The sequence below is a fragment of the Balaenoptera musculus genome, chromosome 8 (assembly GCF_009873245.2).
Source record: "Balaenoptera musculus isolate JJ_BM4_2016_0621 chromosome 8, mBalMus1.pri.v3, whole genome shotgun sequence".
NCBI lineage: Eukaryota > Metazoa > Chordata > Mammalia > Artiodactyla > Balaenopteridae > Balaenoptera > Balaenoptera musculus.
In genome coordinates, this window is record NC_045792.1 from 14029136 (window position 1) to 14041169 (window position 12034).

General features: G+C 55.2%; 1 protein-coding gene across 19 annotated transcripts in view; it reads right to left on the reverse strand.

Annotated features, from left to right (window-relative positions):
• Window positions 1-190: 190 nt before the first annotated feature.
• PHLDB1 (pleckstrin homology like domain family B member 1) overlaps window positions 191-12034 on the reverse strand; it is a 45369-nt gene continuing 33525 nt past the window's right edge. For all 19 annotated transcript variants that reach the window (XM_036859487.1, XM_036859486.1, XM_036859490.1 and 16 more), the window contains 7 exons: window positions 11656-11950; window positions 11468-11558; window positions 9910-10056; window positions 7920-8036; window positions 7541-7643; window positions 2602-2687; window positions 191-1635 (listed from right to left, as the gene is read on the reverse strand). In XM_036859487.1, coding sequence (XP_036715382.1) covers window positions 1495-1635; window positions 2602-2687; window positions 7541-7643; window positions 7920-8036; window positions 9910-10056; window positions 11468-11558; window positions 11656-11950 — 980 coding nt within the window. In that variant the 3' untranslated portion in view covers window positions 191-1494. The remainder of the gene's footprint in view (window positions 1636-2601; window positions 2688-7540; window positions 7644-7919; window positions 8037-9909; window positions 10057-11467; window positions 11559-11655; window positions 11951-12034) is intronic.

Below are 12034 nucleotides of genomic sequence, written 5' to 3' on the forward strand. Positions count from 1 at the left end.
ACCCCCCACCCCCAGGCCGGTCCTTGGTCATAGTGGAGTGGGGGCAGGGTAGGGACCTGGAAGTCACGGTTGGGCCCTGGGTCCCTCCTGGAACATCTAATAAGGTGGAAATGCTGCATTGTGGGGAGACCTAGCTCTCCTACCCCACGTATCCCAACCCCATGTCCCCCACCACCAGGCCTCCCAAAGACATAGTCCAAATGCTTTATTGTTCTGCTGAGATGCTTACAAATACTGAAAAACATCCAGCCTGGACCCAGCAACCATGGCCCAGGGCTGGGAACGGGGACAGGGAGGTGGGCTTAGTGTTAAGGCGGAAAGGGCTGAGCACAGACAGCTGGAGGCCTGGTCTTCTGCTCTCCATTTCATCCCCCTTCTGAGGCTGTAGGGAGGGCAACCAGACCTCAGGGCCCCCCCTCTGCTGCTTCCTCTCCTGCTCAGGACTTCCATCAGGGAGAATCTGAACAGCCCTCTGTCTGTCAGAAACTCAGCCCTATAACAGAACCCCAAGGACAGCCCGTCTAGCTTCTTCTCCCATCCAGTGGCTCCTCCTCTGGTCTCTAGTTCCCAGCTTCACCCCTTCTGGCTCTAGGCAAGGCACGAGTGGAAGGGGGAGGGCTGGACAGGGGAGCCAGCAGGCTGTGTATCAGGGCCTGGAGACGCAGGCAGGGGGCAGGGAGAAGGTGTTCAGTCCCTTCCCCCCAGCAGGAGATGCCCAAGGGCCTGGGCTGGAGAGATGATGGCACATACCCTCAGATGGGTCCACTGCTGAAGCAGTGGGCTGAGCCATGGAGCCATGGCAATTAGTATGTAACCATGGCGATGAAGCCGTCACTGTGGTGACCATGGTGATGGGTCTACAAAAAGGTGATAGGGCTGGGACCTCAAGGATGACACTTTCGGTCTCTGGCCCTTCAGCAAAGTAATAAAAAATATAAACGCAGGACAACAATGGGGTAGAGCGGGGTTTGAGAAGTACACCGCCTGAGCTGTTACCCCACTCTGAATGTGGCTCTGCTCAGCCCCCTAGGCCCCTGCAAAGGGAGCTGAGGCAAGAGGGGATCTTTGGCAGTTTCTGGTACCATAATTTGTCCTTTACAAAAGAGAACACAGGTTGGGGAGCGCAGGTGCCAGGTCAGAGCAGAGGGGCCCCTCTGTGACAGCTGCTCAGCCTGGCTGGGCCTGGAGCAGGACCCTGAAGGGTTATTGCAAGTTCTGGGTTCCCAGGAGGCAGCAAAGCCCCCTCCCCAACTTTTATCTCCTGGCCGGTTCTTTAGGGGGCCGGAGCTCAGAAACTCACAGGACGAGCTCCTTACAGAACATTACAAAGTCACTTCTTGTACAAAACCCCAGTCATGCTCTGCCCTCCAGGGCCTCTGGGAGCACTTGTGTGAGGCCTGAGGCCCAGGGCGTGACTGTCTCCGGGGCGAGTGGAGCAGCAGGCAGTTGGGCATGGGTCCTGGGCCGGCCTGAGGGTCCACGAGGCCCATTCGGTCAGTTCATGAACTGGGTGTAGCCCTCCGCCCCGGTGACGATGACATCCATCCAGATGCGCATGGCCTCTGCGGACGGGGCCACCATGTAGTACAGCCGGTCGTGGGTCTTCACACAGAAGGTGAGGGCCGGGTTCGGGCTCTGCCGAGGGAGAGAGGAAGGTCTAAGCCAGGGCCCACCCACGAAGGCCAGGAGCATCTTGCATCTGCCTCGCCGTCTGCCCTTCCTCTCTCTGACTCCAGGACGCCCTGGAGCTCGAGGCTGAGCCCTAAATAGGCCCAGAGCCCAATCCCCACCACCAGGTGGGCCCCAAACTGAGACGGTCCCCTCCTCTCAGCTGGGCAGTCCTTGGACCCTGGCAGGGACAGACGCTGCCAGGCGGGGGCACTGCTCCTTGGTACCCACAGGCACAAAAGGGAAAGACTCAGTCTCAAAGGTCTGTTCCAGTGAGGACCAGAGTCTCTTCTCAGCAAAAGAGGAACAGATGGAAAAAGCTACAAGTGGGATGCTGGGCCCCAGGACCCCAGAAGGGCAGAGATCAGGGATGGAGTGGGCATCTGAGGCTTGGCAGGAGGGAGGCTGACCTGCATGAAGGCAGATGGTCCTAGCCTCAAACGTCTCCTGTTTACCAATCCTCTTGACCAGATCTAGTCTCTGAGGGCCCCCTACTCCCCTTGTAGCCATCCCTTCTGCACTGCCCACCCCCACGGAGGGAGGCATCCTACCGTCATCTCAGGATTGGGAGGCAAGCAAGCGTACTCACACCCACAGGGGCTTCCTGCTCTCTGCAACCCACCTGGCTCCCCCCATCAGGCCTGGGGGAAGGAGGGGGCTACTTAGGGGAGAGTCAAGGGTCAGGGGCGAGAAGGGTACAGGAGGCATTAATGTGCAGTAGTTCTGGTTACAGGTATATGGGGAGGGGTACCTCAGTCACCATAGTGAAGCTGAAAAACCTCTTCTGGGAAGGGGAGAGGGAGAGAGGAAGAGAAAGTTTACGAAGAGAACAAGAGATGGGTCCGAGCCTCTGAAGAGGGCAGGCTGGAGGCCTTTGCTCACAGAGCCCTGCTGGGCCCACCCCTTCCCCAAGGCTGTCCCTCTGCCCCTCACCTTGGCTGCACTGCGCAGGTGGTCATAGTACACTTCCTCGATGGCCTGGAAATAGATGACCCCTTTCAGCTTCGTCTCATGCTTGTCTGCAAAGGAATAAGGGCCAGGCTCGTGGACATGGAGCGTCCTCATGTGGGAAATGGAGTGATTCCCAAGACTCCAAAACACAGCCCAGCAGGGAGCCCGGAAGACATGGTCAGTGTTCAGCCTCACTCAGAATGATAGAGAATGCAAATTAGAACTCCACCGAGATACCACTTCTAACCTATCAGAACGGCAAAAATACACCCAAAATACACAGCACACTTTTGGTAAGTCTGTGGAGAAACAGGCGGTGTAATAAATCTGACAGGTGGGAGTATAAATTGGTAAACCCTTAGGAGTGGTTTGGCTGCATCTACCAAAGTTAGAAAGGTGTTTGCCCCTCGAGCCAATTTTTACACTTAACGAAAATTTATCTTACACATGTACACAATAACAAATTTACAAGCTTCACCATAGCAGTACCTATAGTCATGAAAGATTAGAAACAAGCCAAGTATCCATCAAGTGGAGATGGCCAAGTAAATTAGAGTGTGCCACATGATGGAATACATCCAGCTGTTTAATAGAATGACAGAGAAATATCTGATATAGATACAGATTCAGAAATAAATCTGAGGACTTCCCTGGTGGCGCAGTGGTCCGGGAAGATCCCACATGCCACGAAGCAACTAAGCCCGTGCACCACAACTACTGAGCCTGCACTCTAGGGCCCGTGTGCCGCAACTACTGAGCCCACGTGCTGCAACTACTGAGCCCACGTGCTGCAACTACTGAAACCCACGCAGCTGGAGCCCGTGCTTTGCAACGAGAGAAGCCACCACAATGAGAAGCCCGCGCACCACAACGAAGAGTAGTCCCCGCTCACCACAAGAGAAAGCCCACTCACAGCAACAAATACCCAACACAGCCAAAAAATAAATAAAAGTAAAAAAAAAAAAAAGTAAGAAAAAAAAAGAATCCGCCTGCCAATGCAGGGGACACAGGTTCGAGCCCTGGTCTCTGGTCCAGGAAGATCCCACATGCCGCAGAGCAACTGAGCCCGTGTGCCACAACTACTGAGCCTGAGCTCTAGAGCCTGCGAGCCACAACTACTGAAGCCCATGCGCCTAGAGCCCGTGCTCCACAACAAGAGAAGCCACCACAATGAGAAGCCCGCGCACTGCAACGAAGAGTAGCCCCCGCTCGATGCAACTAGAGCCACGTGCAGCAACGAAGACCCAATACAGCCAAAAATAAATTAATTAATTAAAAAAAAAGAAATCTATAAAATATGCCCAGATATCAATATCTAGATATAGATATATTTGAGATAGAAAGATCTCTAAGATACATTAGCAGGAAAACAAGGAATGTATTGGGTGCTACCTTTTGTGTAAGAAAAGGGGTAAGAATACATGTTTGCATTTGTTTATATTCCCCTAAAGATACTCTAGAAGGATACACAAGAGATTTAAAGGTGGTTACCTGTAGTGAGAGGGGGCGTAATGCTCAATTTAAACCTTTTTATGTGTTTTGAGTTTTGAACTATATGAATGCATTTATCTATTTAACTCCAACAGTAAAAAATAGAAGGAAGCATACAGCATCTGGAGGCAGGGGTGGCAGGAAGGAGGTGGGCAAACTCGCAGAGCAGATGACCGCTCGGGTGGCAGGGACAGGGCGCTGGCAGGGGAAAGCACAGGGCCCGGGCCATCCCGTCTCGGGGCAGACACCGAGCAGGCACCTCAACTGACATCCTGGGCACTGAGCCCAAGTCACAAAGGAAAGGCCACAAGATCACTAAACTCAGACTGCGATGGCTGGCACCTTCCCCCACCCCCAGTGTCGTTTCAGGCTGAGGCATAGATCCCAGATCATTGCTACAGCCTCCTAATGTGCCCCTGCCCTGCCCCCTGCCCCTCAACTCGCTGGCCCTGATGCCGAGGGGGAGCTTCCGGAAGCAAATCGAATCCTGCTGCCTCGGCTCACAAGCGTCTCTGCCCATTCCTTCACTGGAAGCTGCTGCCTCCTTGGCTTGGCAAAGGTCCCTGACAGGCCGGTGCCAACGCGCCCCTCTGGCCTTGCCTCACATCCCTCCCCTGCACCAACCACAAGTTCTCTCTGGCCAGGCTGAGCTTCTCACAGTCCCCTAACAGTACGCTCTGCCGACACTGGAATGGTCTCCAGCCCATTCCCTTGGCAAACTCCTATGTCATCTTCAAGACCCATTGCCATTGTCACCACTGGCGTGCACGGTTGTGCTCTCCTGTGCCCCTACAGCACGGATGTTCCTCTGTACAGATCTCATGGTGCTGAATCTGAACCCTCCTTTATCTGTTCGTAGGTCTAGCTCTCCAACACTGACTGCTATGTCCTAGCACACGGCAGGTGCTCTATCAATGTTGAATAAATGAGTCCGAGGCACTGGGATCCAAAGAAGTCAGAGACCCTTCTCTTAGGAGCCCACAATTCGGGGGAAAGGAAAGCAGACACACAGCTGCTTATCAGCTGTGTGACTTGGGCATGGTTAGGACTCCAAGAGAACGCCTACGGGTCACTGGCAGTCACGAGTGTTAAGTGAGAGAACACACTCCGACTGTTCAGCACAGTGTCTGGCACAATACACGTGGCATCTGTCATGACATCATTATGCCCCAGGGCTGACACCACATGGCAGAGGGACCCTGTATAACACAGGAGTTAACAACGAAGGGCAGGAACCGCTCCCAGTGAGGTGGGACCAGGAAAGGCTTCACAGAGGTGGTTTCTGATCTGGACCCTGTAGAATGGAGGGGTTTCATGGAGTAGGTGGGAGGAGGGTCCAGACAAGGGCAGGGAGAATGTCAGGTTCAAGGAGCAGGCAAGGCACACCCAGGGCCCTGATCCAGCCACAGGCCCACCTCCATCCGGCACTTCCTCCTCGGAACAGGGACCCAGCCCCATCCTGGCCCCTGGGCCTGGCCTTCCCTCCAGCCTCTGTTCTCTCCCATCTCTTCCTTTACTGGAAATGGTGACACATTCCTGCCTCTGCTTCCTTACCTCCCACCTACCCTTGATGGATCGCATGCAATCTGGCTCCCACCCCGGTACGTGGTGGAAACCATTCTCTCGTCAAGATCCAGTCCCTGAATCAAATGGCCTTTGGGTCCACATTACTCTTGGTCTTTCTGCAGCATCCATCATCGCTGGTGACACCCCCTGCTTGCATATGTCTGCTCCCTTGGCTGGCTTCCTTCTCCATTTCTGCCCTGCCCTCCCCCTCCCCCGTCTGATTGGGTCTCCTTTTGTTTCATAGACATTAAGGAAGGTCACACGCGCCAAGCACCAGCCCAGCACCTGGCATGTGGCTTCCTGCCTCCTGCCCCTTTCGCTTTGCTGGTGCCTCCTTCTCCTCCTTCCTCACAAGGGTGGACCTGACCCAGAGTGCAGCTCTGTTTCTCCCTCTTCTCTGCTCTAAAGTCTAATTGCCCAAGATCAGTCTTAGCTCTGCCTCTTAGCAGCTGAGAGACCTTGGGCAAGTTACTTAACCTCTCTGTGCCTGATTTTCCTCATCTGTAAAATGAGTGTAAAAACAGTGCTTCCCTCACAAGATCACTGTGAAGATTAAATGAGATGAGGCACGTAGAGTGCTTAGCACGGCATCTGGCTCATACAAGTGTTCAGTAAGTATGATCTGCTATCATTAGTGTTATCGTTATTATTATTATTCCAACAGCTTCAACTTTCACTCCGCCTCTAACCCTGACCTTTCTCGTAACCCTAGATGCCCCAGGGGCACTTCAACCTCAATGTGTCTGAGATGGAGTTGTCCTCCCAGGCCTGTTCCTCTCAATCCTGACAAAGTCCCTCCCCAGCCTAGGTGGAAACATGGGGACGCGCATGTCTCTGCCTCCCCGTACCCAGGGCCCAGGTGGTCAGGGAGGGCTTCTTGGAAGGGATGGCACTTGGTTGGGGACCAGGTCAGGGGGGAAGCAGGGTGCTCCAGGCCTGCGCGACTCCAGCACCAAACCCTCCGGCCCTCTCCTTCCAGGCTCCCAGCAGGACCGCTCCTCCCGGCTTTGTGGTTGGGTGGGGCCGGGTGACTGGCAGAACAGACCCACTAGTGACTTGGGGACAGACCCCAGCTGGGGCATTGAACGCCAGTGCCAACCCAATCAGGCTTTTCTTTACCCTCTGCCACCGCAGCCAGCAATGTTCTAGAAAGGCATGCTCTGAAGCCAAGAGAACGCTGACACAGAGCAGAGCCCCCGCCAACCCACGAAGTACATGGACACGTACTAGGAGTCAGAAGGAAAACGCAGGTTTTGAGCCACTGGGATCTTAGGACAGGTTGCTTCCGCAGCGCAGCCTAGCCTGTCCTGATAGGATATGATACAGCATCCCACGCTCCACGTGGGAACTGTCCAGAGGGAATTCCAGGGATGGGAAACTAAGCTGGAGGCTGAGTGCAGAGGGCTGAGGGAGCAGGATGGGCCAGGGGGCTGTCCTCAGGGCTGCCCTGAGCGCCCCGGGCACTGCTCAGCTGCTTGTGCTGGTGCCTTTGCAGGAACTTGCCCGAGGGGAAATCCACAGGACTCCATGCACCCCCAGCATCTGGGGTCCCCTACAGCACTCCCATCATTCTTTGTTCACTATCCGCCTCCCTGACAAAAGGCTCCGAGAGAGAGAGCTTGCTTATCACCAGAGCCTAGAATAGTGCCTGGAACTTATTAGATGCTCAGTAATACTGCTGAAAAAATGAATGAGTGAACAAATCAATGGAGGTGAACCAGGTATACTCTGTACATTTTCAGGGAGGGGAGGACAAGACCCAACCCAAGCCCCTGGGCCCCACTTGGAAGCTTCCAGAAGACCCACTGTCCTGGGTGACAGAGCCCAGGGGTCCTGGCTCTGGGGCAGTCTTGGGGGAACTCACCCACATAATAGGAAAGGGTGCGCTTGAGTCGATCGAAGACAAACCAGCGCTTCTTCCATGATTTAATCTTGCCACCCATCTTGACCAAGTAGCCACGGCAGACCTGGTGGGATGCAAGGGTGAAGAAAGACCCAAATGTGCGGCCCCTAAACCTTTATTCCCTGAGCAGCAATGTCAGTGCCATCGCCTGTGCCTGTATTCATGGGGGGGGGCCTGTCCCCAACATCTCTTCAGGACAGCACACCTGGTCCTGGGACAGAGACCTCTGGTGTTAGGGCAGGAACTGAGGCCACTATTCCGAGGACCCAGGAGGTGCCTCTGAACATGGGGTCCCCACCACGACACCCACCCCGTGCCCCGGGGCCCTGCGTGCCTGTACCTTGCTGCTGAGCACCACATGCAGGCAGGTATCCACACCGTGGCCCGAGGACTCAATGTGGGTCTTCAGGTCAAAGTCCTCCTTCCGGATCGGCAGGTAGCGGGTCAGGGGTCGTGCCTGGGAGCAGAGGGTAGGATCGGTAGGGGCCCCTCTCTTCCCCTGTCATTCCCTTGCCCGGGCCCCTTGGCTTCAGTCCTGAACCCCCGAAAGCCTGCCATCACTCCCTCCCCAGCCTCCTGGCTGTCACTCTGGTTTCATGGGGCTTTGGCCAAAGCAGGGACCTGGCACGCCTGTGCTGACTCCACCCAGGCCTGGGCAAACTGCTGAAGGGCTCTACGCCTCAGTTTCCCAGACACGGCTGTCCTTGTCCTTTCCCTGCCCCTCCTCTCCCTCCTGGGCTGAACGGAACAAAGCAAAGGACCAGATGTGAACATGCTCTTGGAAGAAAAGCCCAATAAGAAGCCTGGTCTCTGACTTCCTGTGGGGCCTTGTTTGGGACACAGTCCCTCTCTGGGCCTCCGTCTCCTTGTATGTAAACAAGGGCTTTGAACTAGAGAATCTCTAAGGTCTGTTCCACCTCAAAATTTCTGATACTTAACTAGAATTCTCAGTCAACTGGAATTTTTTTTCTCCTCTTTATTTCGAGGAAGAACATAAGAATGACATGAAAAGGAAACATCACAAGTTATTTAAAGAAGAAACAGGGACTTCCCCGGTGGCGCAGTGGTTAGGAATCTGCCTGCCAATGCGGGGGACACGGGTTCGAGCCCTGGCCCGGGAGGATCCCACGTGCTGCGGAGCAGCTAAGCCCCTGCGCCACAACTGCTGAGCAACCCCCGCTCGCCACAACTAGAGAAAGCCCGCACACAGCAATGAAGACCCAATGCAGCCAAAAATAAATAAATAAAAATAAATTTATTAAAAAAAAGAAGAAGAAACAAAACGCTCAACTTCCCGGAGGTGCCCCCAAGATGAGCTGACTCCAGCCACCTCCCCAAAGCTGGTGGCCCTGCAGCCATTCCTGAGCCCCAGCGCAGGGGGCTAGAGAAGAGAGTTCCAAAGAGACCACTGACAGAGACAGGAAAGCGGAACTAGGCATTTAGCAAAAGATTCCAAACACAGAGATAAAACTCACAGAGTTTCTAATTATTTCTAAATTCCCAAGCCAATCTACCCCTTAGAATTCATGTTGCAGCATCATTAGGAACTCATGGAGCTATGTCACAGTCACCAGTCACTGCTGGGTAGGACCCCCATGCTGGGGAGGCCTATGGAAACCCCCAGAGGAAGGGACAACCTGTCTGAATCTCACAGTTTCTCCCAGGGGCCCAGGGTCTGGGACCAGACACACGAGTCGATTTCCCTGCCCAACCTAATTTCTCCCTCTCCCTTCAACTGCTCTGCTCAAGTCTCCTGTATAAGGAAAAAGCCCAGGGTTGGCTGTTATGTAAGGCTGGATTCTTGTCCCAAGGAGAAACTAGTACATTCTCTTTTGGAGATGTAAACCGAAAGTCAGAGTGAGGCCAGCTGCTGGTGGTGGGGCCTGGAGCCAAAGGGTCTGGTGGAGTGAGGCTCGGACAGCCACAAAGCCAGGAGCAGGAGGGCATCAGGGACTGGGAAGGAGGTGCAGTGCAGACTCACGAGGCAGAGGTGAGGCCCCTGCGAGAGGCCAAGGGTAGCCACCCTGATTCTGACTCAGCTCCCATCACTGGAAGGCCTGTCCAGACCCTCTTCTCTAAAAGGTGGCCTGCCGCATCCCCACAACCCAATCAACACACACACACACACACACACACACACGCACACGCACACGGGCTTGAACAAGCCCTAGTGAGTGGGTCCCTGTTCCTTGGGGCCAAACAAGTCCCAGGTAGAATTCTGCTTGTGCAATCCTTTCTGGAGAGAACAGGCTCTACAGCCCAGCAGGGGTAGTACCCTGGGATATCCCGACCCCTCCTCAGCCCTACCCTTAAGCCCACCACCCACTCACCTGCGAGAACTGCTTCTCCCGCATCTTGACCTCCTTCTCCACAAGCTGATGCCTCCGGGCGCTCTCGCCCTGCAGCCTCCGTTCCACCTGCTCCCGCCGCCTCCGCTCCTCCTCCAAGGCCTGCCGCCTCAGCTCCATCTCCCGCTCCTGCCCCCAAAGCCCGGGCTCAGTGCCCACCAGTGCCCTCTTCTCCCCCAAGTCCCCACCACCCCTCCTCAGGCCGGGGCAGAGCCACAGGAGGCACCCACCTCAGAGGGCAGCCTGGCATGAGGGGCCGTCATCCTCCAAGCCCACCCTCTCTAAGGACCTGGCTGACAAGGGTAAATGCCTTAAAGTGAGACCAACCTGAATTCAAATCCTGGCTCTACCACCACTATGAGCTCTGGACCCTGACAAACTCCCTAAGCCTCAGTTGCCTCATCTGTAAAATGGGGCCAAGAGTGCCTACTCCTGGGATTGTAGCGAAAATTAAATGAGATCATGTGAGTAAATGCCCATCACTAACCCTGGCAGGAAGGAAGCACTCAATAAAAAAATGGGGCTTTTATAATTTTATCTGAATTCCTAGGACATGGATTGTCTAAACAACCTAATCACTAAGTGAAGACCCTCTGAAACTCCAAATGAGAAACATTTATAGTTGAACTTCAGATTTTATGGGGAAAAAATGAAGTTACGAAAGCCATTATCAAAACATTTTAAGTCATTAAAACAAATCATTAAATACAGAGCATGTGGGTGATGTTTTATATGTCTTCATCAATGATAACAACCTCCATATTATTAACTCCCATCTGTCATTTCTTCCCAGCTCGAAACTTAGCAGAATCTCCTTTTTCTCCATTTGTCAAGAGATGTTTATAAATCTGCCCTCCTCTGAAGTAAATAAGACTAAGAGGCCTTCTTTTCTGGTTGATCTCCTGCTCTCCGGGTCCCACTCTTAACTCCAGACATGCAGAGTGCCTGGATGATAGAGACAGACGAGCTTCTGCAGATTCTCTATTTCACCTCCTCCCCAGGCACAGTTTCCTCAGCCTGGCTGTGCCTAAGATGAACCCCTGGCCCCTCTGCTGTGTTCCAGGCCCATCGGTAGGCAACGTGAGGCCCCCGCAGCCAACACCTCTGCTCTGGCTTGGACATCTGCCTTCTCTCTGTCCCCATCCTTGAACCCCAGTTCCTAGCCATCCCCAAGAGGAGTGACCTGGCACTCAGGTAGACAGGAATCAAAATTTCTGTGGTGGCCAAACGTCCACAGAGGTGAACACACAAAGACTGGAAGCTCCCATACGGGAAATTCACCGTTAGACACTGGGTCCTGCCTCCCCTTTTCCTAAGAGCTGTGAAAGTGGTCATCTCGCCAAGCCTCCGCATCCCCCACTTGAGGAAGATAGGCTTTGAAAACACTCTTCCTCAAGGGACTGCTGCGAGGACAACGTGGGTGAAGGGGCCTGGGGAGGAGCGGAGGCCCTTGGCGGGCGGAGGGCAGCCCCGGGGCCCCGCGCCTTCCCCAGCCCCCACCCCCACCCCCCGGCTCCGCTGTGGCCCAGATCTGCCTCACCCTCGACTCCATGAGCCGGCTCTTCTCCGCATGAGCTTCTTTCAGCATCTTCTCCATTTCTTCCGTCTTCCCCACATCCAGGCCGCTGGCACTGGGGAGGCAAGGGGAGGAGGCACGCGGTGGAGGCGGCGGCCCTGGTGTGGGCAGGACAGCGGCGGGCCGTCGGGTGGCGGCCGGGGCGCGGGTACCTGGACATGGTGTCGGGGGAGCAGGCCGAGTTGCCCCCCGTGGAGATGCTGGTCTCCATGCTGTCTGAGCTCTCCAGGCTCAGCGTGTCGTAGGCGTGCTCGCCCTCCTCCCCTCGCTCCCTGGCCGCCGGCAGGTGGTGCAGGATGGAGTGATGCAGGAGCGGCGGGAAGCCCGAGGGCCCGGCCGGGAAGGGGGCGGCCCCGTGCAGGGCGTCCCACTGGCACTGCGCCTCGGCCGCCGCCTTCTGCTTCAGCTCAGCCAACCGCCGCCGCTGCTCCTCGATCACCTGCTGCCCTGCAGGAGCGACAGGTGGAGTCACGGTGGGCACCCCACCTCCCCAGGGAGGACGCCGGCAGCATCACAGACGGAGGGAGGAGG